Source organism: Emys orbicularis, chromosome 2 (genome assembly GCF_028017835.1).
Source record: "Emys orbicularis isolate rEmyOrb1 chromosome 2, rEmyOrb1.hap1, whole genome shotgun sequence".
Lineage (NCBI taxonomy): Eukaryota > Metazoa > Chordata > Testudines > Emydidae > Emys > Emys orbicularis.
Genome location: NC_088684.1, coordinates 88007324 through 88030112, shown reverse-complemented (window position 1 = coordinate 88030112; position 22789 = coordinate 88007324). Strand labels below are relative to the sequence as shown.

At 41.6% G+C, this 22789-nt stretch overlaps 1 protein-coding gene and 1 pseudogene across 1 annotated transcript in view; one reads left to right on the top strand and one right to left on the bottom strand.

Moving 5' to 3' along the window:
* Positions 1-22789, top strand: part of LAMA1 (laminin subunit alpha 1) — a 148876-nt gene that overhangs the window by 66536 nt on the left and 59551 nt on the right. The window contains exons 14-26 of the mRNA XM_065398699.1: positions 1730-1941; positions 3478-3589; positions 4545-4655; positions 5478-5605; positions 6157-6243; positions 6497-6708; positions 8131-8237; positions 9305-9485; positions 15554-15690; positions 17864-18100; positions 20947-21090; positions 21471-21650; positions 22213-22398. Coding sequence (XP_065254771.1) covers positions 1730-1941; positions 3478-3589; positions 4545-4655; positions 5478-5605; positions 6157-6243; positions 6497-6708; positions 8131-8237; positions 9305-9485; positions 15554-15690; positions 17864-18100; positions 20947-21090; positions 21471-21650; positions 22213-22398 — 2034 coding nt within the window. The remainder of the gene's footprint in view (positions 1-1729; positions 1942-3477; positions 3590-4544; positions 4656-5477; positions 5606-6156; positions 6244-6496; positions 6709-8130; positions 8238-9304; positions 9486-15553; positions 15691-17863; positions 18101-20946; positions 21091-21470; positions 21651-22212; positions 22399-22789) is intronic.
* On the bottom strand, positions 19689-19813 carry LOC135875293 (U2 spliceosomal RNA; annotated as a pseudogene).

Below are 22789 nucleotides of genomic sequence, written 5' to 3'. Positions count from 1 at the left end.
AGTGGAGCTGGGCAGGGAAAGTTAATTATGTTTTGCGGAGGATTTTGATATTTAAATTTTGGTTTTGTTCAGATTCAGAATGAAAACCAAACAGTTCTAAATTGTCTGAAAGGGAATGGCGTCCCAACTATGGGACAGTCCACATGGTGCTGGAAGCCCTGGCAACCCTGACTCCAAGGCAGTCCATGTGGACCTTGGGAGTCCAGACTGCTAAGGAGCCACAAGTCTGGCAGCTGGGACTCACAGGGCTTCCAGGCTCTTGGCTGTAATCAGCAAATTCCACAAATCGGCAAATTCTGATTGAAAAAAAGGTTCATTGGAATTTTTTCGACCAGCTCTACTCAGCAGTGCTAAAATAAATGGAGCTTTCCATCCCCCATCATTCTTGAAACATACCTTCAGCTCTTTCCAAAACCCTATCAAGCTGATGGCTCTTGCAGCCTGCTTGGAAGTTCACCAAATCTGGGTTATTTTGAATAAATGAGTGGATCAAGTTCCAGAGATCTAAAGCCCTTATAGAGAATGTCCTGTCAGCAGCTCCATCTCTTTTACAATATAAGATATCCAGCTCAAGCACCTCAGTTGTTCTCAATTGTGGATTTATATCATGGGAAGTAAAGCAGTCTTTCAGGCAAGTCCCAGTCCATTTGAAGCTTTATAGGTCATAATCAACACTTTAAACTCTACCCAGAAACTAATAGGTAGCCAGTTGAGATCCTGGGCCACTGGTGATATACGTTTGCAGCGAAGCGCTCCACCCGGTAAGTGAGCTGCAGTCTCTAAGTGAACGTCTACACCAGGGGTCGGCAGCCTTTCAGAAGTGGTGTGCTGAGTCTTCATTTATTCACTCTAATTTAAGGTTTCGTGTGCCAGTAATATATTTTAACATTTTTAGAAGGTCTCTTTCCATAAGTCGGGGGGGAAGAAGGGGGAGAGAAAAAGAAGAGATGAGCTCAGCAAAGACGTGGGCCAGGTCATCTCTCTCCCTCCTCCCCTTTGGCTGGAAGCCGCTCTCATCCCTTCCCTTCCGCACAGTGCTGAAAGGCTGCTGCTGGCCACATTCTGGTGTGAACCCTGGCAGAAATCTGGGGAGGAGGGGCATATGTGTTGTCTCAGGAAGATGTGGTGCCAGGTACAAGGAGAGGCGGGTCCGTCCTGGGGTCCCAGCATGGAGGTCAGGGAGGGTTGGGTCGGTCGGTCACTCCTCTCCCCTGCCCCTCTGTGAGAGAGGTGTGTGTGTGTGTGTGTGTGTGTGTGTGACCTCTCCTCGTGTGAACCCTAAAGCCTTAAAGATAAGGTCAATAAAAAGAATCCAGCTACACGTTATTTCTTTTTAACAGGGGTTCAGTCAACTTGATGTTAATGTGAACGTTTGTACTGCACAGTTCTGTTTGATTGCCATTGGACTCACTTTAATACGAATAATTTTACCAGGTGTCCCATATTCAGCATAGGGAAATATGGTCACCCTAATCATGTCATACTGTCAGGCATCTCTACAGAGACTTTACAGTTAATGAATATGTTTACCTATGAAGTGAGCAGTGAAAAAGTTTAAAAAACAGTCACTTTACAGGGTTTTTTGGAGTGCATGGAAAGTGCTGTGGGTGTATACAATAATAGCTTATTGTGTGGACTGAAAATAAACATCATTGTTAACCAATATTTTCACACTAGCACCTAAACTTAAACCTATCTCTGTCCGTTAATGTATCTGTTTTGATTTCAGGGCAATGGACAGATTCTGAGCACCAGATCTGAGGGGTTGTCATTGCAACCCTATGAGGAATACTCTAATGCAGTGAAGCTTGTGTCTGAGAACTTAATAGACTTCAGTACAAAAAAGGCTATAGACCGGGACAGGCTGATGACTGTTTTAGCAAATGTGACTCATCTTCTGATCAGGGCCAGTTACAACATTGCAAAAAGAGCCATATACAGGTGAGTGACGAGCAAAAATTCAGATTAATTCATATGCCTTTGATAATTTTATGTATATTAAACATCATTGACTCTGGCACTATTCCTAAGGTGATGGCAAAAGATATTCCATTTAAAACCTGATTTTAATTTCCTCCCACCCAAGGAATTCCTTGTGAGCTGAATCGTCTCATGGTTGGTCTCATCCCAAAATAAATATTTCTGGCATGTGTAAAAAAAAAAAAAAAAAAAAAAAAAAGTGTGTCGTTGTTTGAGTTATCCCGTAGTGGAAACGTTTTCTGCGTTATAAAGAATCGCCTCACTGCAGTGACAATTGTCTCTAGGAGGGTTTTGTTAGAAGGAAACACCTTGCAAACACTCAATAGAGTTGTTTTTATTTTGGGATGTAGAAAGCTAGCCCAACATTGGCTGATTTAAAGTGCTTGTGCTGAGGGAAATGGAGTTGGCTAGCATGGCATGGCATCTGAAGGGATGTTAAAGGAGGCCCATCTGCAAGGTAGCACTTGCTTCTTTCTCTTGGCCAAACCAATGGCCTTCCTCCCTCCTACCTTAATATGGTAGTATTTTTGAGTCACCAAATTTGGGTTTTCTAGTTGTGCATGAAGCAGGCTGAGCTGTTTTGGCATTCACTCTTGTGGAGTGGTAGTAAATATGTGTTCAAGGATTGGCTTACTCATGATTCTGGATTGACTGCACAAGGTTGTTCTGATCACCCTGTTTGTGGTTGGGAAGGAGTTCTTCCCTGTGGCAGAATGCCTTTGTTTGCATTAGGGGGTTGTGCCTTCCTCTTTGCATATTGGTGGGAATCAGCTGGCAAGGCTGATACTACATTAGTGAAGTGTAAATACTTTGAGGCGTGGTCCAATAGCTTGAACATACAAATGTTGGGGTTTTTTGTTTCAACTCTTTGATGAAGCTGTTATCTTAGCCTAGGGTGACCAGATGTCCCGATTTTATAGGGACAGTCCCGATTTTTGGGTCTTTTTCTTATATAGGCTCCTATTACCCCCCACCCCCTGTCCCGATTTTTAACATTTGCTGTCTGGTCACCCTATCTTAGCCTTACATCCCAGATTCGTGGGTTAGTTTGGAAAAATAGGGCAGGTTAAAGTTATTAACACTGGAAGAGGATTATCTTAATTACTGGGCAAAAATCTGAGACTACCCAATCAGTTGGTTTTCTTGAGCAAAGAAGAAACAGAAAATGCAAATTTTCAGTTAAGGGTACCATTTTCCCACAGCAGAGGGCACTGAGGTGCGGTAGTCATGCTAGGATAACACTGATGGGACCACTGCAGGGGCTTTGGCCACTGTGTTTCAGTTAGCAGCTCTTATTCCCATCTTGAAGTTATTAGTTGCAAATAAAGTTCTTGTCTGAGTCTTTAAAATTGGGGATTTTTGTCTGGTATTTGACATCATCCCGAAGCAGCACTTAGCAATGTTCTCTCCAAAAGATTTATTGTGCAGAGCAAACCCTTCTGTTTATAATGAACATTGGGGAAGCAAGTGTTGTGATGGCTTTCGGTTTGGTCACAGGCTGGACTCTGTCACCCTGGATACAGCAAGCGCTAATGCTATCGATCTGTCATCAGCAGCAGAGGTGGAACACTGTGAATGTCCTCAAGGTTACACAGGGATTTCCTGCGAGGTAACATCTCAGACTGTTTTATGTATGCCCAAAGGGTGTATATTTTAAAATCATCTAATTATTACAAATTGTCTTTAATTACACTGTCATGGAAAAATGTTTTTTGGCAAAACGTTGTATATCCAGTTTGACACACATACTGTATTTTAACTTCTCACACGGGGGCAACAGCATACTGTATATAAATCGTAGGTGTTAGGGTCTGGCGGCACTACAGGACATCAGAACGTATTTCCTTAATTTTATTTGGAAACACTAAAGGTTGATGATATACCGGAGAACATCAATGATGGAGCTGAAAGTAGCTGTATAAGCGTCCCTAAGTTTGCTATGGTGCAGTAACTGAGCCTGCAATTACACAAAATTCCATTTTCATTTTGTGACATTGGATTGTCAGCGCTGAGTTTATTGGAGAGACCTATGTGATGAGGGAGGCAGCTTGGTGACTAGGCATGGTGAGAACATTCCAAGCATGTGATGAATCATATAAGAAGGCATGGACATACACTCGTGGGAACAGGAGAGTATTGAGGATGGCATCAGTGGCAGAGCAGAGGGGAACATTTTAGCAAATAATGCCAGTGCAAAGCACTGCTCTTTTTGAAAAGCACCATTGGAACTTTAATGACTATGCAAAGCAGACAGAACATCTGTTTTGATTGTCTCATAAGAAAGAGTCTTACATATGTAATTGCACAGAACTTATTTTATCTCCTTCAAGTGGATGAAGGGCTGAATCAATGTTTTATACATCTGATTCTTATCCTCTTTACACCAGTGCAAATCAGAAGTAATTTCACTGATATCAATGGAGTTGCAACCATATGTTAGTACCACAGTACTTACACTGGAAGTGAGAGCAGAATCAGGCTATAAGTTTTCAGAAGTGGTTTCTTTAATAATTCTCTAACATGTTCTTTAACACATACTATACTGTATTTTTTTTTTCTTTCAGTCCTGTCTTTCTGGGTACTACCGTGTGGGTGGAATACTCTTTGGAGGTATTTGTCAACCTTGCGAATGCAATGGCCATGCAACTGAATGTGATATTCATGGTGTTTGCTTTGTAAGTCATCTTTCAATGTGTTTGTGTTTTGAGCATCTTTTAGGAATTATGAGAGCATTTGGCTATGGCAGAGTGAGACAAGCAGTTTTACAGTATATTTAGATAGAGCAATGGTCACAAGAACATTCTCATTGCAGAATTTACTTTGTTTATTGAATGGTGTTCTCAATAGGTGTAGTTACATAGTCCATTCCAGTCTTATACTTGAAATGAAGAATATCGGTGGAATTGGTAATAGCTCTAGAATCAGAACTAAGATAAAGAAATACTTTTTCACTGTGTGTTAGCTAATAAGAGATCAATCCCTCCCCCATTCATGTCAATGGTAAAACTTCTATTGAACTGGATGGGAACAGAATTATGCCACAATGTAGGGTCAGATTCTGGCCTCAGATATATGTGGAACTCCATTGAGTGACATCAGTGGGAGTTAAGCATTTCCTTGTAGGCGGAGGACTTAGCATTCAGAAGTTTTTCTGAAATTTAAACCAAAAGATATAAAATGGCTATAAACAAGCATGAAATATGTAATAGACTTGTTGTTGCATATGTGTACATTTATCAGAATAGATTTAGTTTTGTGTATAAGTAATGCTTTTGTCTAATGAGATATAGGGCATTCTAAAATGTTGGAGGGGGTTTAGTTAGAAATTGTTGTTATTGATGTGGACAAACTAACTTTGTTTTCTATGGTCTGCTCTGTTCTTCATGTCCTCTCCTTGAATCTTAATGCCATATTGCATACAGACTCATGCTGAGATCCCCCTGGGGATGAAAAACCATCAAGAACAAATATGAAAAGATTTCTTGCATGTCTCACAGGCTTGTCAACACAACACTACAGGACTTTCCTGTGATCAATGCTTGCCAGGGTTCTATGGAACTCCATCCCGAGGAATGCCAGAGGACTGCCAGCCATGTGCCTGCCCACTAAGAACTGATACAAACAAGTAAGCTGCTTGCCTAAGGTTTTCAATTGCATCTTCAGCAACATCAGCTGGGTGGGGGAGACAGAAAGGAGGATAAAGAAAAGTAGGATGAAATCCAAAGGGGAGGAAAGTAGAGGAAACATTTATCCCATCAGAAATACCTTTTGTCAGACAGACTGAGGAAGGCCAGATTCATAGGTGAAGCTCAGAGAACCTAAGTTGGTGTAATTTACACACTGAGGGGAGTGGAAGAAGATGCAAGTTACCCGGGCTTAGATTTATACTGGATTGTGGCAGGAAGGCCCTGTTTCTTGTTTATGCTAGGGCCACATTATCCCATTCTGGCAGAGTAAAGAGGCCTTAGTGTAAATGAGAATCAGGACAGAATCTGTGTTGAGAATCAGTGTTGCATCTGGAAAAGTTATGTGAGGTGAAGGGACATGATAGGTTTAATAAGGAAAGGGCCAAACTTTAGGAAGCTAAAAATTGTAAATCTTATTCATTTGAAAACAAATTACAGAGGTTTGAAACTCTTTGCTTTGATAATGACCCCCTCAAAATATTATTGATAGTTTCAGTCCCACCTGCCACATGGACAATAGAGGTGAAGTTATCTGTGACAAGTGTCTGCCAGGCTATGCAGGATCACGGTGTGAAAGGTATGTAGTACAATGTTGGGAAAAATCTGTATCATTGTTATCCTCAGCCAGATATCTGTCTACCTGGGGCAGAAGTGTTTACATCAAGTGTAGGAAAATATTCCTGAGAAAATATGGATTTTCCCCTCTCATTACATCTCCATATGGTTTTATTCAGAGGATAAATATTTGATCAATAGTAAAACTTGCTGGGTGGGGTAACTATTTGACATGCCTGCATTCAGTCTGATACAGCTTTCAACCTATTGTACAGATGTGCTAATGGTTACTACGGAAATCCACTGGTGCCTGGAGAGTCATGTGTTCCTTGTGACTGCAATGGCAATATAGATCCAACAGAAGATGGCCACTGTGATGCACTCACAGGAGAATGTCTGAAATGCGTGAGGAACACTCAAGGCCATCACTGTGAAAAGTGTGCTGATGGGTACTATGGGGATGCAGTGATTGCTAAAAGCTGTCACGGTAAGTTCTTACTATTATCATTATATTTGAAAGCATCCAGAAATGTAGCAGGCACCTCACAGAACAGACAGAAAGACATTATCCCTGTTTTGAAGAGCTTATAGTCTAGCGTAAGATGTGTGTTTTGACAAGTTAGGGTAACAAAGTGTGGAGAGGGCTTGAGTGAGCAAGTATTACAGAAGTGAGGTTACATTGTTACCCAGCTTAAGCTTAAGCTTGTGCATGTCTAGTTGATTCACTTCTGGGGATCATCACAGAAGAATTTGATGAAATGGGCAGTGCCAAAATCTATTAAGTGCACCTGACCTTGTGCTGTTATTTGTATTCAGTTAGTGGTCCACTCAGCACTGACATTCAAGGTACCCATACCAGACACTTCCTATCTTGGAGTGTTGCTTGTGGAACTGGAAGAGTTGTAGAGGTGGCACACTTCTTTCCTGGAGATGGGAGACACTCATGTTGCTAAACAGTAACAACTCCGGCTGATTTAAGAACAGCAATGACTGGATCAAAGGGACACTTGTGGACAGTGGTATTCCTCTGTCACAAGAATGTTGGCCATGACAGACACCTGGCCAGGATGCTATGGGTGTACAGCAAGGGGGAGTGTTTAAAAAAGTAATGGCCACTTTCAAAGCAATAATGTTAAAACTATAGCTTGAATACTGTGTATAAACTACAGTAAAGTAATAAGCAATCTGACTCCAGAGGGAGTTACACACATCTAAAATTTCCAAGCAGAGATGAACTGCCTCTACTTTGTAAGAAAAAATAGTATCAGAAAAATACTTTTTGCAACATATAAGTGTGCAAAGTCTATGTTCTTCGTGATTATAGCAGATTCATTGCACACATTCCGTACATGTCAAATATATCTTTGTGTTCACAAAGCTCAATGCAGGCACCAACATAACTCAACTGTGTAAACTGGGAATCATAAAGCCAGATTTTGCTGTTGGTTATACAAGTGTAAATCCAGAATGACCTCACTGAAATCAGTGTTAAACTGAATTTACACTGGTATAATAGAAGGCAGAATTTAACTCAAAGAAATTTGAAATGTACATGGTCTGATAGGCCATCCTATTCATCCCTTGCAAATGTAGGATTATGTGTTCCCTACAATATATTCTTGGTGGGGGGAGAAGAGAGCAAATGTAAATGAGCACAAAGAGTTGTAACTTTACTTCTAGTATTTTTGGGTTCTTCAACAGGGTACATCTCTCTGGTTTACTTTGTGCATCTCTGCTCAGTACTACATAACTTTTTCTGTTTAGTTTGGCCCATGTGCACATAAGTGTATGAACACATGGGAGACAACAGTTGGATTTGTGCTTTATATAGAGATATGTTGTTCTGTATAATAATGAATTCATATCCATAGGCATTAATAGATTTTTCTTCTTCTTTCTTTAACATAAGTCTGTGAGTGCCATGTGAATAGCTCCCTTTCCAACATTTGCCATCCTGAGACTGGCCTATGTCACTGCAAACCAAATGTGGTTGGACCAAGATGTGATACATGTGTGGTAAGAAATCAACCCCCCTATCACCAATATACATTTTTTAACATTAGGTTCAAAATGCAATGGCAAAGAGGAAATTTTTGGCCTAGTTAAATGCAAAGTGAATAATATCATTGCATAAAAAGGAGGTTGGAAGGGGAATGTGATGTCTTTGTCAAAAGTTTAATTGAATTTCAGCCAACTGGCTGTTTGCAGTGTTGTATTTAGCTCACACACTCTGATTTCCTTCCCCAACCCTGAAGAAGAATTCTGTGTAACTTGAAAGCGTGTGCCTTCCAGCAACAGAAATTGATCCAATAAAAGATATTACCTCTTGTCTCAGCCAACTAGCTCTCATTCATGCCGTGATACTGGAAGAGATGTCCGCATTCTCTGGGCTGGATGACATGGAGATATAAAGTTGAGCATTGTCAACATACTAAAAACACTTCAGCCTATTTCTTCTCATTAAGTCTCCTAACTGCCTCACATACCCACTGAATAAGAGTGGTGACAGCAAAGAATCCTGTGGCATTCCACATGAGAGAGCCCTACCTAATGAGAGAACATTAATCTTAATTTACTTGTCACCTTTTATGTTGTTTATTCACTGTTCGCATTTTTACAGCTTGGACAGTGGCCCATTTCACTGTATAGTCCTGATGCATTAACAAAATTGTGCTATGACTTGACTTTCACCACTTCAGGGAAGTGTTGAAATGAAAATAAAACCCAAAATTGTACACTGAAAAATCTTGGGAGTATCTCTTTAACAAACGAGGTTAGAAGATATTAGAGCATTTTTGGCCCTGACCATACTATGTTAGGCGTGGTGTCCTCTAAGGTAAAAATTCTTTCCCTCCTGGGTCTTCTGAAGGACATGGGATCATCGAACATTCCTACATCTAGAGGAACAGTAAATGGATAATGTTGGGGATTCTTCCACCCACAGCCAAACAAAGCCTGCAAACGTTCATGCAGGTCAAGCGTCAGGAGTGGATAATATGAAGTGCTCAAAGGGAGAGAATACTTTTGCATTTTCAGTGTGTTCAGAAACTTAGCTGAAATGTGGTTTCCTTCCTATCCAACAGAATGGCTATTATGGCCTGAATACTGGACTTGGCTGCCTTCCCTGCAATTGCAGTCAATATGGCTCCGTCTCCGAGGATTGTAATGATGAAGGACAGTGTCACTGTGTACCCGGAGTGGCTGGGGAGAAGTGTGATCGCTGCGCTCATGGCTTTTATGCATTCCAGGATGGTGGCTGTACACGTAAGCTGTAATCTGTGTTCTCCTCAGAGTTTGTTTCACTTTGAGGATTTCTTTCGACAAAGTATTTTATGTTACACTTCAGGAAAGGTCAGTTGTTGAAGAAATATTCACAAATCCTTGACAATGGAATGGTCCCCTCATACTTCTGCTAAACAGGTTTTTTTAAAAAACCTTTTTGGAGTCTTTGTAAGAAGTGATGACTTTTAAATATCAAGAAATAATTTTTAAAAATTGCAAGAGAAATGTAAAGTTTTAAACTATTCAGTGATCTCTTGCCAAAATGTCTCCACTCCTCCAGAGAAAACAGAAAGCAACAATCCCCTTTTCCCCCTTTGCCCCCAAAATGTAAAAGCTAAAAGTGAATAATGTTATCTAGTTGTTTGCACTTCTTCTCTTCCCTCATTTTTTTCTGCATTTCATGTGTTCCATAGCTTGAGAGGCTACATCACTCATTATATTTCCAGTACAGTAACTCCTTACTTAACGTCCTCTCGCTTAACGTTGTTTCGATGTTACGTCCCTGCTCCATTACAGAAGATGCTCATTTAAAGTTTTGCAATGCTTCCCTATAACGTCGTTTGGCCACCTGCTTTGTCCACGGCTTGCAGGATTCTGCAGAAGAGCAGCGACTTCATAAGACAGCATTGCACAACTTGTATCAGGGTGGGCTGGCAGCCCCCCTATCAGCACCCCTACACACACACCCCCAGCGCCTCCCACCTGCTGGTGGACCCCACAGATCAGCGCCTTCCCCCTGCTCCCCCCTCCTCCTGCCCACAGCAATCAGCTGTCTTCTGGCGTTCAGGAGGCTGGGGGGAGGAGCGAGGACGCAGCACACAGCCTCCCCCCTGCCTCCTGCCCGCGGCAATCAGCTGGTTTGCAGCTTTCAGGAGGCTGGGGGAAGGGGGGAGGAGCGAGGATGCAGCGTACGGAGTAAAGGGGGAGGAGGTGGAGCAGGGGGGAAGAGGCGGGTTAAGGGTGGGGGCTTGGGGGAAGGGGTGGAGTGGGCGGGTTGAAGGTTGAGCCCCCTGCCCCCGGCAAAGTCGGTGCCTATGCTTTCACGGTAGGGGAAGCTGCCGCTGCTGTTGCGCAAGATGCTTTTCCTAGCCTGCAATGGCACCTTCAGCCTCCTTGCCTGCATCATTGTCTGCAGTGCCAGTGGGCTGTGCCTGTGTGGGGTAAGGCGGGGTCACCTCCCAACTAAAGTACTGTACTGTATGTACAGTATGTTTTTAAACACACAACATGCACACTACCCCCTCTCCCCACCTCCAGCGATTCACTGTTGCTTTATGGCCAACAGCCCTACTCAGGAATAGGGCTCTACACCAAGCGCTTGCGAGGCCACCAGCTGCCTGTAAAGCAGCTGCGGATGGTGCACAGCAGAGGTCCTGCCTCGCTGTCTTGCGACAGAATAAACAATGTTTTATTTGCTCCCCCCCTTCACTGGAGGGAGGTAAGAACACAGGGGGAGGCAGCCCGCCCAGAGCAAGTTAAAGGAATAGAGTTCCATCGCCTGCTTCGCTGTAGCAAGGGGGAGAAGCGGCGTAGAGATGCACAGAACCTGGCCCTGCTCCCATTAAAGTCTGTGAAATCCACGGGAGCTTTGCCATTCACTTTAATGCCAGCTGCATCTCTCTGCCCCTACGTGCACACAGCAGAGAGGGGCACAGCCCTGCCGCAAACGTTATTTTCTTCCTCTTACTACATTGGCTGCAATGCTGCCTGGGTGCTGAGTGCATGGTTACTAGGGGAGATACAGCAGGGCCAGTTTTCCAGGGCACCCTGGAAGAGAGGCCTTTGGTACTCCAGCAGGGCTCCTGTGAAGTAAGAACCTGCAAGAAAGTAAGAACCTCCATAACTAGTCCTAGCCTAAACCCACAGGGCTTCCAGTAGAGGGGCAGATTACCATGGAGAATGACCTGGGTTTTCCAAATTCTTTCCCTTACAATAGTTGATTGATGCTGCATGATCCCGGCCACTCCAGGCTGAAGGGAGTGAAGAGTAGCACATGCGTGCGCGTCCGGAGGAGCATCACCCATAGCATCATGAGTCAAATACGTCCAGCAAGTGATAGTGGAGTGCCTAGCAGTAGCAGTATCACTAGCAGCAAGAAAACCAGGAAACCCATTAGTTTGGGTACTAAATTAGACATTTTAAAGCGTTTTGATGCAGGTGAGCGTGCAGTAGATATTGGCATCGCTCTAGGTCTTACTCCGACCACTGTGAGAACAATTCGGAATAATGCCGAAAAGATCAGGGCTAGTGCTCAGTGTGTAACACCGCTTAGTGCTACTACATTAAGCTGATCAAGAAGTAGTTTGCTGGAAAACATGGAGTGTCTTCTCTCACTGTGAATAGAGGACCAAAACCAGCAGAACATACCTCTAAGTTTACTAGTGATACAAACTAAGGCAAAAAGTTTGTATGACAATTTGAAGAGAGACCAAGGTGAAGGATCACAGACAGAGACTTTCACAGCAAGTCGGGGATGGTTTGATCAATTCAAGAGGTGCTTCCACCTGCATAACATCAAGATGTCTGGTGAGGCGGCTAGTGCTGATACTGCAGCAGCTAAAAAATTCCACAACTATCTCAAGAAAATAATTGCGGAATGTGGCTATTCCCCTAAACAAGTCTTCAGTGTCAATGAAATGGGCCTGTACTGGGAGAGGATGCCTGAGCGGACTTACATTTTCCGAGAGGAGAAGACAGTGCCCGGATTTAAAACAGCTAAAGACCATCTAACCTAGCTTCTAGGTGGTAATGCTGCCGGAGACATGAAGATGAAACCACTGACAGTGTACCAATCTGAAACACCACACGCTCTCAAGGGATTTTCAAAGGAACACCTTCTGGTCATTTGGAGATCCATTAAGAAGACATGGATAAACTGGAGTTATTTTTTCAGAATGGCTGACTCTCTCTATGCCAGGGGTGGGCAAACTTTTTGGGCTGAGGGCCACATCTGGGTGGGGAAATTGTATGCAGGGCCGGGGCAGGGGGTTGGGGTTTGAGAGTGAGTGCAGGGTGTGGGAGGGGATGCGGTGTGCAGGAAGGGGCTCAGGGCAAGGGATTGGGGCAGAGGAGGGGTACGGGATGTATGAGGGGGCTCGAAAGGGGGTTGGGGTGCAGGAGGGGTGCGGGGTACAGCAGGGAGCTCAGGACAGGGTGTTGGGGTGCAGGAGGGGTTCAGGGTGTACGAGGAGGCTCAGGGCAGGGAGTTGGGGTGCAGGAGGGGTGCAAGGTGCAGGCAGGGGGCTTAGGGCATGGAGTTGAGGGGTGGGGTACAGGAGGGGTTCGGGCTCCAGCCCGGCGCCGCTTACCTCAAGCAGCTCCGGGGTGGCAGCGGTGTGCACTGGGGCCAGGGCAGGCTCCCTGCATGCCTGCGCTGGCCCCGCGCCGCTCCCGGAAGCGCTGCGGCCCCTGGGGGAGGAGGGCTCTGCATGTTCTGCCTTTGCCACGCCTCCAGGTACCTCCCCCGAAGCTCCCATTGGCCGCGGTTCCCCATTCCCGGCCAATGGGAGCTGCGGGGGGCGGTGCCTGGAGGCAAGGGTAAGGCATAGAGCCCTCTGCCCCCCTGCCTGGGGGATGCAGGGACGTGGTGCAAGCGGCACCACGGGCCGGATCCAAAGCCCTGAAGGGCCAGATCCGGCCCGCGGGCCGTAGTTTGCCCACCCCTGCTCTATGCTGTCCCTGCATGGAAGGAATACTGTGCCAAGGAAAATCTTGATTTCAAGATTTTATTGCTTATTGATAATGCACTGGCTCATCCAATCAACCTGGACAACCTGTGCAAAAATGTCAAAGTTGTCTTTCTGCCACCTAACACCACATCACTCATCCAACCCATGGACCAAGGAGCCATCACTGCATTTAAGGCGTATTACTTACGCCGTACTTTCGACCAGCTCATCAGAGACACCGATGGGGAAGGCAAACCTACGATTTGGCAATTTTGGCGTGACTACAACATCCTGAAGTGCATCAATAACATTGGTGAGTCCTGGGCTGAAGTTACTCAGGCTCATGAATGGTGTGTGGCCTGAAAGTGTCAATGACTTAAAAGGATTTAAAGATGTTGTACCCGCTATGAAGAAAGATATCCTCGGCTTGGCCAAGAAAGCAGGTTTTGATGAGGTGGAAGAAGCCATCGTTACACAACTTCTGCAATCACATGGAGAAGAGCTAACCAATGAAGATCTGATGCAACTAGAGATGATGAGAGCAATGGAAGAAGAGGGCCAAGAAGTAGAAGAAGAACCAACCTATCTAAATTTGACTGCCAAACGTCTTTCTGAAGCTTTCCAAATGATTGAAGCTGGCTTGCAAATCCTTAGTGATGATGATCCTGACAGGGAACGCAGCTCCAAAGTGATTAGGGGAGTTGGTCATCTAATGACTTGCTATAAAGAAATTTACCAAGAAAAAAAAGGAAAGCAAAACAACAATCTCTAGATGTGTTTTTTCGAGTTCAGAAAGTTCAGGAAGAGGAGCAGCTGGACAATCCACCCTCTTCTATTCTCTGACTCCACCACCTCAACCAAGCTTCATACTCAGCAATGATGATTGTAGTATTAAATTGTTTCTTTAAATTGTTTAAAACTTATACCTGTATTAAATTGCTTGTTTAAAATGTATATAATGCTTTTTGTCTAGCAAAAAAAATAATTCCCTGGAACCTAACCCCCCCATTTACATTAATTCTTATGCGGAAATTGGATTCGCTTAACATCGTTTCGCTTAAAGTCACATTTTTCAGGAAAATAACTACAATGTTAAGTGAGGAGTTACTGTATCACCATGTGGTTGTAAAACAATTTTTAGCCATAGTACAATGATAAAATGTTAATCCAAAAGTAAGCAAATCCTGTTGCAGACCAGTATGCTAGACAGTTCATTTCATACACACCATAACCAAAGGAATGTCTCCTTTTATCTGACTGAAAACATCACCATTGTTTCTCACAGAATACAATAGTGGGTAATATGTAATGTGAGGAGATTGCATAGCTGTATATACTTTAGGAATTAAAGTTGGAATTTTCAAAGGGACCTAACTCTCTTAGGCCCTTTGAAAATTCCAGACTTAAATCTTTGTATATTAAAAAGACCCCCAAACATTCAAACTTTTCTCTTAAACTCTGTATTTTTTGTAGTTTGTATTTACATTTTTCATAATATTTAGGGTAGCTATTGTATGCAAGTAACCTATCCTGATAAAATTTTTTTTTTTAAATCCCGTTATTATAGTCCATTTAAATTATGAATGTGTAACAGTCCCTCCAATTGTTATAGGGTGTTTTCAAACATTACCCTACCTCCTGGTAATCTACAATTTTCTATCTGTCAGTCCAGGTTCTTCTATTGATGCCTATCACTGTAATATTTGAATAACCTAGAGCAGATTTACTGGGCCACATTCTGATTTCCATTCCAGCGTTTTACACTACTCAGATCAGAATCTAGCAGCAGCAGGCCACTGGAGAATTCTTTGAGTGGAGTGGAACGCTGCAGTGGTGTACAGCCGGCAGTGCCAGCTGCCTTGCATTGGAGATCAAGGGGTTGCATCGGGCATGGGGAGTTGTTCCACGCCACTCCATTGTACCCATTGTCTACTAGCATATAGTCCTTTAGGGACTACATGCCCATGCTGAGTCAGAACAGCCCCTAGGACTGGTGTAGATCTACCCACAGTCTAACTGGCTCCCTGTGGCTTCCCCCCCTCCTCTTCCCCTTCCCTGCCACAAGCAGAACTCTGATATAGAAGAGAATCTGGCCCATTATTTAGAAAATTTATTCATAGGAATTTCTATAGTGTTCATCATTGTATCTGAGCGCTTAAGGCAAGCAGATGAAGGAAAAGATTTGAAAAAGTAAAGGCTATGGAGTCTATTCTACTGTCAAAACTCTTATGAACTGCTGTGCTATCTGAATAGTATTATGCATGTGAATCAAGCAGAGTATAACTATAGTCATAGCGGCTGGAACTCACCTTGTTGCCCAGCTGTGGTGAGAGGAGCCCAGTGAATGGCAAAACTAATCATTTGGGCCTATTTCTTATGCAGCTTGTGATTGTGCTCATACTCAGAACAACTGTAATGAGGATTCTGGCCAGTGCATCTGTCCCCCTCACACGCAAGGACTAAAATGTGAACTCTGCGAGGACAATCACTGGGGTCTTGATCCTGAACATGGCTGTAAGGTATTGTATGCTTCCCAAAACCCTGCAATTATTTTAAGAAATTCACATTGTAGTAAGGGTCAGAAGTGGCCTCAAGTTTTGAATGCCTCATTCCTGGTTGCCTGATTTGAATGGAAACTGCTCGGCACTCAACAATTTAAATCGGTACTTTTGTATAGGCACCTACATATGGATTTAGAACCCTAAGCTTAGGCACCCATCTTTGAAAATCTTGGTCAGAGTGTGTACTTTGGACTGCAGCACAGGCCCTATTAAGAGTTTGCCATATGTTTTCTGACTCTAGCCAAGGGTGCTGTAGTTCTGGAATCTAGAATAGTTACTGTCAGTAGGAAATCTGGTTACTGTGCTATCAAATAGACATAATATTGTGCTTCTAAGAACAATCTAATCTAGTAAGTCTGACTTCATTCATTTTTAAAATAATGTATATTGTGTGTTTCACATTCTTAGGTCATTATATAAATATTATTGTCTGTCAAAGAATTATTTAAACATTTATAATTTGCTTAGACGTCTCTGTTGCTGAGTTAGTCCGGTGACCAGTGTAGACTGACTAACATGTCTTTACTGACATCATAAAATTAGATTAACATTCTATTTAAATCAAAGTTATGGGACGATTCCTGTTTCATGCATGGAGAAGTAATTCATTCCAACCCTAACCCTAACACCCTAACCCTAACCCCCTCACCCCCCCGGAAAAGGCACTGGGCCAAGCTTTAATGTAATCATAACATGTCTGTGATTTTAATAAACACAGTCCAATAATTTTGTACTAGTTGACTTCAGTGGTGATTCTTGTGGGCGAACTGCAAGGACAATAAACCTGAAAAGTCCTGCCAGAATGTAGTGCTGCATAGAATTTATGGCCAGTACAGCAGTCACTCAAATTGTTGCATTTATTGAATTTTTTAAAAATCAGGATTCCAACAAATTACTGTAATCTCTCGATAAAGCCTGCAATCTCATTGATTTATAACAAGTTCTTGCTTGCTTGCTTGTTTGGCAACCAAGTTTTAAATCTTTACAATGTCAACTAATATTCTGAATATTTGGTGCAGGATTGTGCCTGACCTCTGTGCGTGTTTGCTGAACCACAGGAGGAGTTGGGAGGCCCAGACCCTCCTGGGCCTTCCTGTCAAGCGGTGTGACTCCACACCCCACCAAATGGGCCGGTGCCTTATTGGTACAGTTGAACATATAGCAAACCCTGGAAGTTTTCTAACTGACTTCCCAGGCTAGAAAAATGGAATGTTGCCTTTTCATAGAACCGTCACAGAGAAATTATGCACTCCTTTCTGCTAAACCCTTTGCATTTCTCTTGCTTATATTTTATAAATTACTTTAATCCTGGCACCAAGCAATACACTCTGGGCTCAACCCTCAGCCGCAGTGAGTTTACACATGGCTCACCTAAGCTGTAAACCAACTTTCTGCTCCCCATTGTAGGCCAGTCTGGGCCTAACATGGCCCCTGGTCTAATTTAGTGCAAGGTAAATTACATCAGCTGCAGGTAGTCACTGCTCCCAGGCCAGGATCTGGTGCAATGCCATTCACTCCTCCTGGTCCCTTCCAACTTCAGGCAAACCCCAACACGCCCCTGAGATGGAATGGGGGAGTGAATGCCATTCAGCCAGCTATTCTGGTTTTGTGCTACCCCAGGAATCCCCTATATTAGGGGGAAATATTAATTTGCCCCTTTAGGGCAGCTTTCTGCAGTGCTCAGCGGCACTAAGCAGCCAGATGAGTGGTCAAGGATTGAGTAAAAGCATAGTCAAGTTATAAGACTATATTGTGTTTCTCCTTCCTACAGTGCAGTGATTTATACCTTAGCTTCCTTTTCTTGTACTTTTGCCGTCCAGGTAGCGGTTGAAGTAAATGCAAATTGGTGCCTGTATTTAAGAAACTTTAAGTGGTTGTATTTAAACACAACTCTTCTCAATATTTACCATAAATTATTAGAAATATCACAGTTTTTTTCTTTTCACTGCTCCCCACTTAGGAACCCTTGCTTTATATCAGATATCATTGTGTAATAACTGTTGGCAAATGTTGCTTTCTTTATATTTGCCAGTGTAAACTGACCATGCAGTTTGTTATAACAAAGTTGCTTCTAAATATCTACTGTATATGAACTATGAGAACTTAAAATTCTTGCTTATTTTCTTTTTAGGCCTGTGACTGCAGTGATGTAGGTTCAACCAGTCTCCAGTGTGACTTACAGACAGGTCAATGCCAATGTAAAGATGAATTTGGAGGAGAAGACTGTTCTAGATGTGCCTTAGGCTATAGAGACTACCCAGATTGTGTTTCCTGTGACTGTGACTTGAGTGGCACCAAAGCAGACAAATGTGATGAGAGTCAAGGAATCTGTAGTTGTGAAGAAGAAACTGGCATTTGTGCCTGCAAGGTATAATATTCAACAGGAGTGAGAGATTGCTGGTTTTTGTTTGTTCCATTGTTTTAAATTGCCCTATAACTTTATTTTCAGGTTGTGGTCCTCGCATTATTAGACATGATCTTGCAGTCCTTTGCATAGGCAAATCTCTCAAAGAAATCAATGGGGATTTTTCTGTATTAGGAAACCAGGATCAAGTCCATATGTATGTTCAACCATAAAAGGTAGATTCTAGCTAGCTGGAATGCTGAATCCCTGATAAGCTTAAAACTCCCACAGTACATTCCGACAGAACAATGATTGGATTTTTTATAGTCTTGCATAGGATTTTGAATATTTCACAACTGCAGTCTAATTGCAATACTGAATTCACATACACAGACACAGGTTTGTTCTCTTTATTTATTGCAACTGGGTGAAAGGCAAATCCATGTGTTTGTTCTAAAAATAAATTTTGCAATGTGGGTTAAGAAGATTTCTGTGACAATCTTTTTTATGGTGCAGAGTGCCCTCTGGGACAGCAGCTAGTATTGCAGATCAGAAATGAATGATGATACATTTGTTTTATTTTCATATTTCATTAATAGGCTTTTCTCTATTTCATAATGGGTACAGAAGCCCATTATCATAAGACAAAAGACTGGCTATGAGTTCTGAGAATGTTTGTAGGTCTTATTAAGCTTATAGTAGTTTTGCCACTGACGTCAATGGGGACCAGGATTTCGCCTATCTATGTAATGAGCTTTTCAATGACAAGATTATCACATCAAAAAGTTTTAATTATACAAGATCCTTGTATCCCATTTTTATTTAATGTTTTATTTCCTATGTGATTTTTGCCTCATCAATAGTATAAATAATAACAATTTTTACCCAGTAACTCAAAAGAACATTTTTTTTTGATTCCATATTTAAAGGGATATTTTCTCAGAGCATCTCTGGGAGGTGTATTACACAAGAGAGAACAAATTCAGTACAGAAAAATTGTTCTAACCTCATTAGTAGTGCAGAGATAGCATTTCAACCCAAGGCCAGAGAAAAATATATTGTCTCGTTCCAAGACACTCTAGGGATGTTGTGCTATTGGTATAAAACCTTTAGAATGCACCATCTGAATGGATATAGCTGGGAGAACAATTTCTGATGAAGGTGATTGTTTAGTAATATACAAGTACATCCCCTCTCCATTCTCCATTTTGGCAGATAATTATTGCTTCACCCACTTTGTAGAGATAGCTAGTGGATAGAAAGCATTTATACATACAAACCTGAATCAAAAATAATAACTTATTTTGATTAACAAATTAGTCTAATAAAATAAAAACTTTTATTAAAGCTAATGTTTAAACTCAAGTTTACACAAGTTAAGAAGGAAGATACTATACATCTATACACACTATTACAAGTATCGGTTACAAGGTTCACAAGCTACATACATATATAACCAGCATAGACCCAGATTGGGGTGCGGGAGTTTTTAAAGCGTCACTGAATAAGTGATCTTGTGTATGCCACCCATAGAATATATTTAGAGTCCAAGTCAGTATTAGTGTAACGAATTCAACTGATTCTATTTTTTAACCACAATAGTCTCCCCGAGGGGAGGTGCACCATTCCTGGAGGTACTGGAATACCAGGTCGATGAGTGGAATGGATGGAGCAAGCTCCTATTCCATCTCCCTGTTCCAAAAATCCATTTAATATATAGTCCTCTATTACTACTATGCACTTCTACAACTTCCTTCCATCCCAGGATATCAAAGCACATAAAAAAAAATTAGTTAAGCATCACAAAATACCTGTGAGATAGGTGCCTTAAATATTATTATCCTCATTGTACAGATGGAAAAACTGAAGCACAGAAACGTTATATTACTTGTACACAAGAAGTTTTTATTGGAGTTGGGACTAAAATAAAACAAAGATTCTGACTACTAGACCTGTTTTATTACCCTAAAAGCTTCTTCCCTCAGAAATAGATCAAAAAAGCTTTATAAAGATTGGGAGGAACTGACTAATGTAAATCCAAACCCTTTCATATGATGTAAAGCTACTAGCCAAATGTAAAACTTTAAGCTTTCTCCATTGCAACCAAATACACTCCTTAAAAGATACATTGATATTAGTGAGATCTGTAATGTCAGTCCTGTATCCCAAAAATGTTAAAGATGTGCCTGTGCCAGTAGAATTAGGGATATAAATATGCCTAAGAGATGAACATCTACATCTAAAAGTCAGTAAAGATAGAAAAAAGTTTTTCTCCATATAAGTGAAAGTGGCCACACTCAAAGGAGTTGCTAAATACCTGTAAGTGTAGAAAGGGGTAGAAGGCCTCTCTCTTGAGACTGCTGCGAAGGTGGCTGATCAGTGCCAACTGTAGTTGTGTTGGTTTTTATTTTTAAAGTGAACTCTATCCCCTAGGAATTGGATTGACCTCACTAATTCATTTCACAGAAGCACAGCCAGGGTCAGAGTCTGCCATACTAACTCACACTGAGCAATACTCTTCTCTGTGAGTCATCCCATTTATTAGAAACAAAAAATCAATGGAGGGTCAATTTTTTCCATCTTTTTCTAAATTTGTGGTTGCTAATTTCTACTAGAATATTCCAACATCTTATTTTTGCTTGAAAATAAATTAGCTGTGTTTTTAAAAAATGTTAGTAATGTATAACAATGGAAAAATTGCATCTACTGCACAACTGCTACTGTCAAGTAACTCTGAACAGTCATAATACCTGTTATAAACTTGTTGCTACACCCTTTGTATAGCAGGGAAGCATTGCCTTTCCTAAAAGATAGTCTTTCATTCAACTTGCAGAGCAATAAAATGTAAGCATATGTATTTTTTTCTCCAGGAAAATGTATTTGGGTTTCACTGCAGTGAATGCAAGACTGGAACCTTTGCTCTCCATGCTAGCAACCCTTTAGGATGCACGCCGTGTTTCTGTTTTGGGCTGTCAGAGTTTTGCTCAGAATTAGAAGACCATGTGAGAATTCCGGTAAGTAAAGCAATTTAAACTTTTGGGTCCAATTTTCTGCCACCACAGTGACTTGAATGAAATTGCATAGTTCCGTCATTCAGAGCTGAATTTGGTTCACTCTCTCATGTATGTAAAAGGTGTGGGGAGAGTATGGAAGAAGAAAAAGTTAAGAAAGCTAAGCATTGGTATTCCCATTTCTAAAAGCACATATTTCACTGCTGCAGAAATTTAAAAGATATTAATAAAGATTGTGTCTCCATTTTTGTAACATGGCTATAGTATTTTTATTCCTCCTAACCAGAGTTTTAAAAATCTCACATAAGCTGAAACTGTTTATAGTACATTAAATTTAGATGAAATAATACTGTGGGGTGCTTCTATTGTTCTTGGCATTGTAGGTAATCTTGACTCCAGATCAGTCCATTCTGCATGTGGTTTCTCAAAGTAACCTCACTGGAACAGTTGAGGGTGTGTTTTCTCAGTTTTCTGATGTTTTACTGGATGCCACAACTGTCAGAGAACACTTGAAAACGGAGCCATTTTATTGGAGGTTACCAGACCAGTTCCAGGGAGACCAGGTGAGATATTTCAACTAAGAACATGATAATGGTGTCTTACCCTGATTGCAAATGTCTCTGAATTAAATCGACTATTGTAATGAAAGAGTTGAAACGTTCTGAATTTAAAGTTGTCGGACTTGTAGCATATATAATTACCAATTCACACTGTACATCTTCCCATGAGGTTTTACTTGTCTCTTAAGTCTGGGGGCATCAATACTTTATCACTATAATATTTTTCAGGGTTAGTATGGGGAAGAAATGTTGCTGATAAATAACCTGAAAGAGACTTCAACCATGACATTTTATGCAGAAAATAGATTCTATAAACTTTTAATACTGAGGAATTAAATGAAATTGCATGGCACACCTTGAAACAGCAGAAGCCTAACAAAGACACATATGACTACTTTTTAGAAATGCGTATTTAACCTTGTTGCAAGATTTGCTGAGTTTAAGTTTATAGGTTTTATAGCAAATTCTTCAAAGAACTGACAGATTTAAGTCTTCTGATGGCAGTGATATATTTTCAACCAGTATCCTTAGAGAGAATAAATGCAATAATATATCATCCAAACAGCTCATGGCCTATGGAGGAAAACTGAAGTATACTGTTGCTTTTTATGCTTTGGATGGCTTTGGAACGTCAAACTTTGAACCACAGATTCTGATAAAGGGGGGTCGCACCAGTAAATTGGTCATCTATGTGGATATCTCTGCCCCACAAAATGGAGTAAGAAATGAGGAGGAAGTAGAAATGAAGGAGGTGAGCTCAAACATTTTGAACAAAGGAGGGGTGATAATGTAAGTGAATAAAGATGGCCTTTTCCAGAAAAAAATATTTGTGGGTGTTTTGATAAACAAATATCTGACTTAAAATGAAACTCAGTGAATAAAGTCCTTGAATTAAAATGCACATTAGGAGAAAAATGGCTGACTAATGTCACTTAATGAAAATAAATAAATGGGGAATTAAACTGAAATTTAGTTTCTTCAGTTGTTTATGTAATGCTTTGAAATGCTGATTATGGGAAGCTTTTGAAAATTAGATTGAGATCTGCATTAGCAAGTGAAATGCCCTTGAATGTTGTTTTCCAGTGCCAATCTGGCAGTTTAGTGATATTGTGTTATTGTGTCACAGAAAGGTTATCAACATT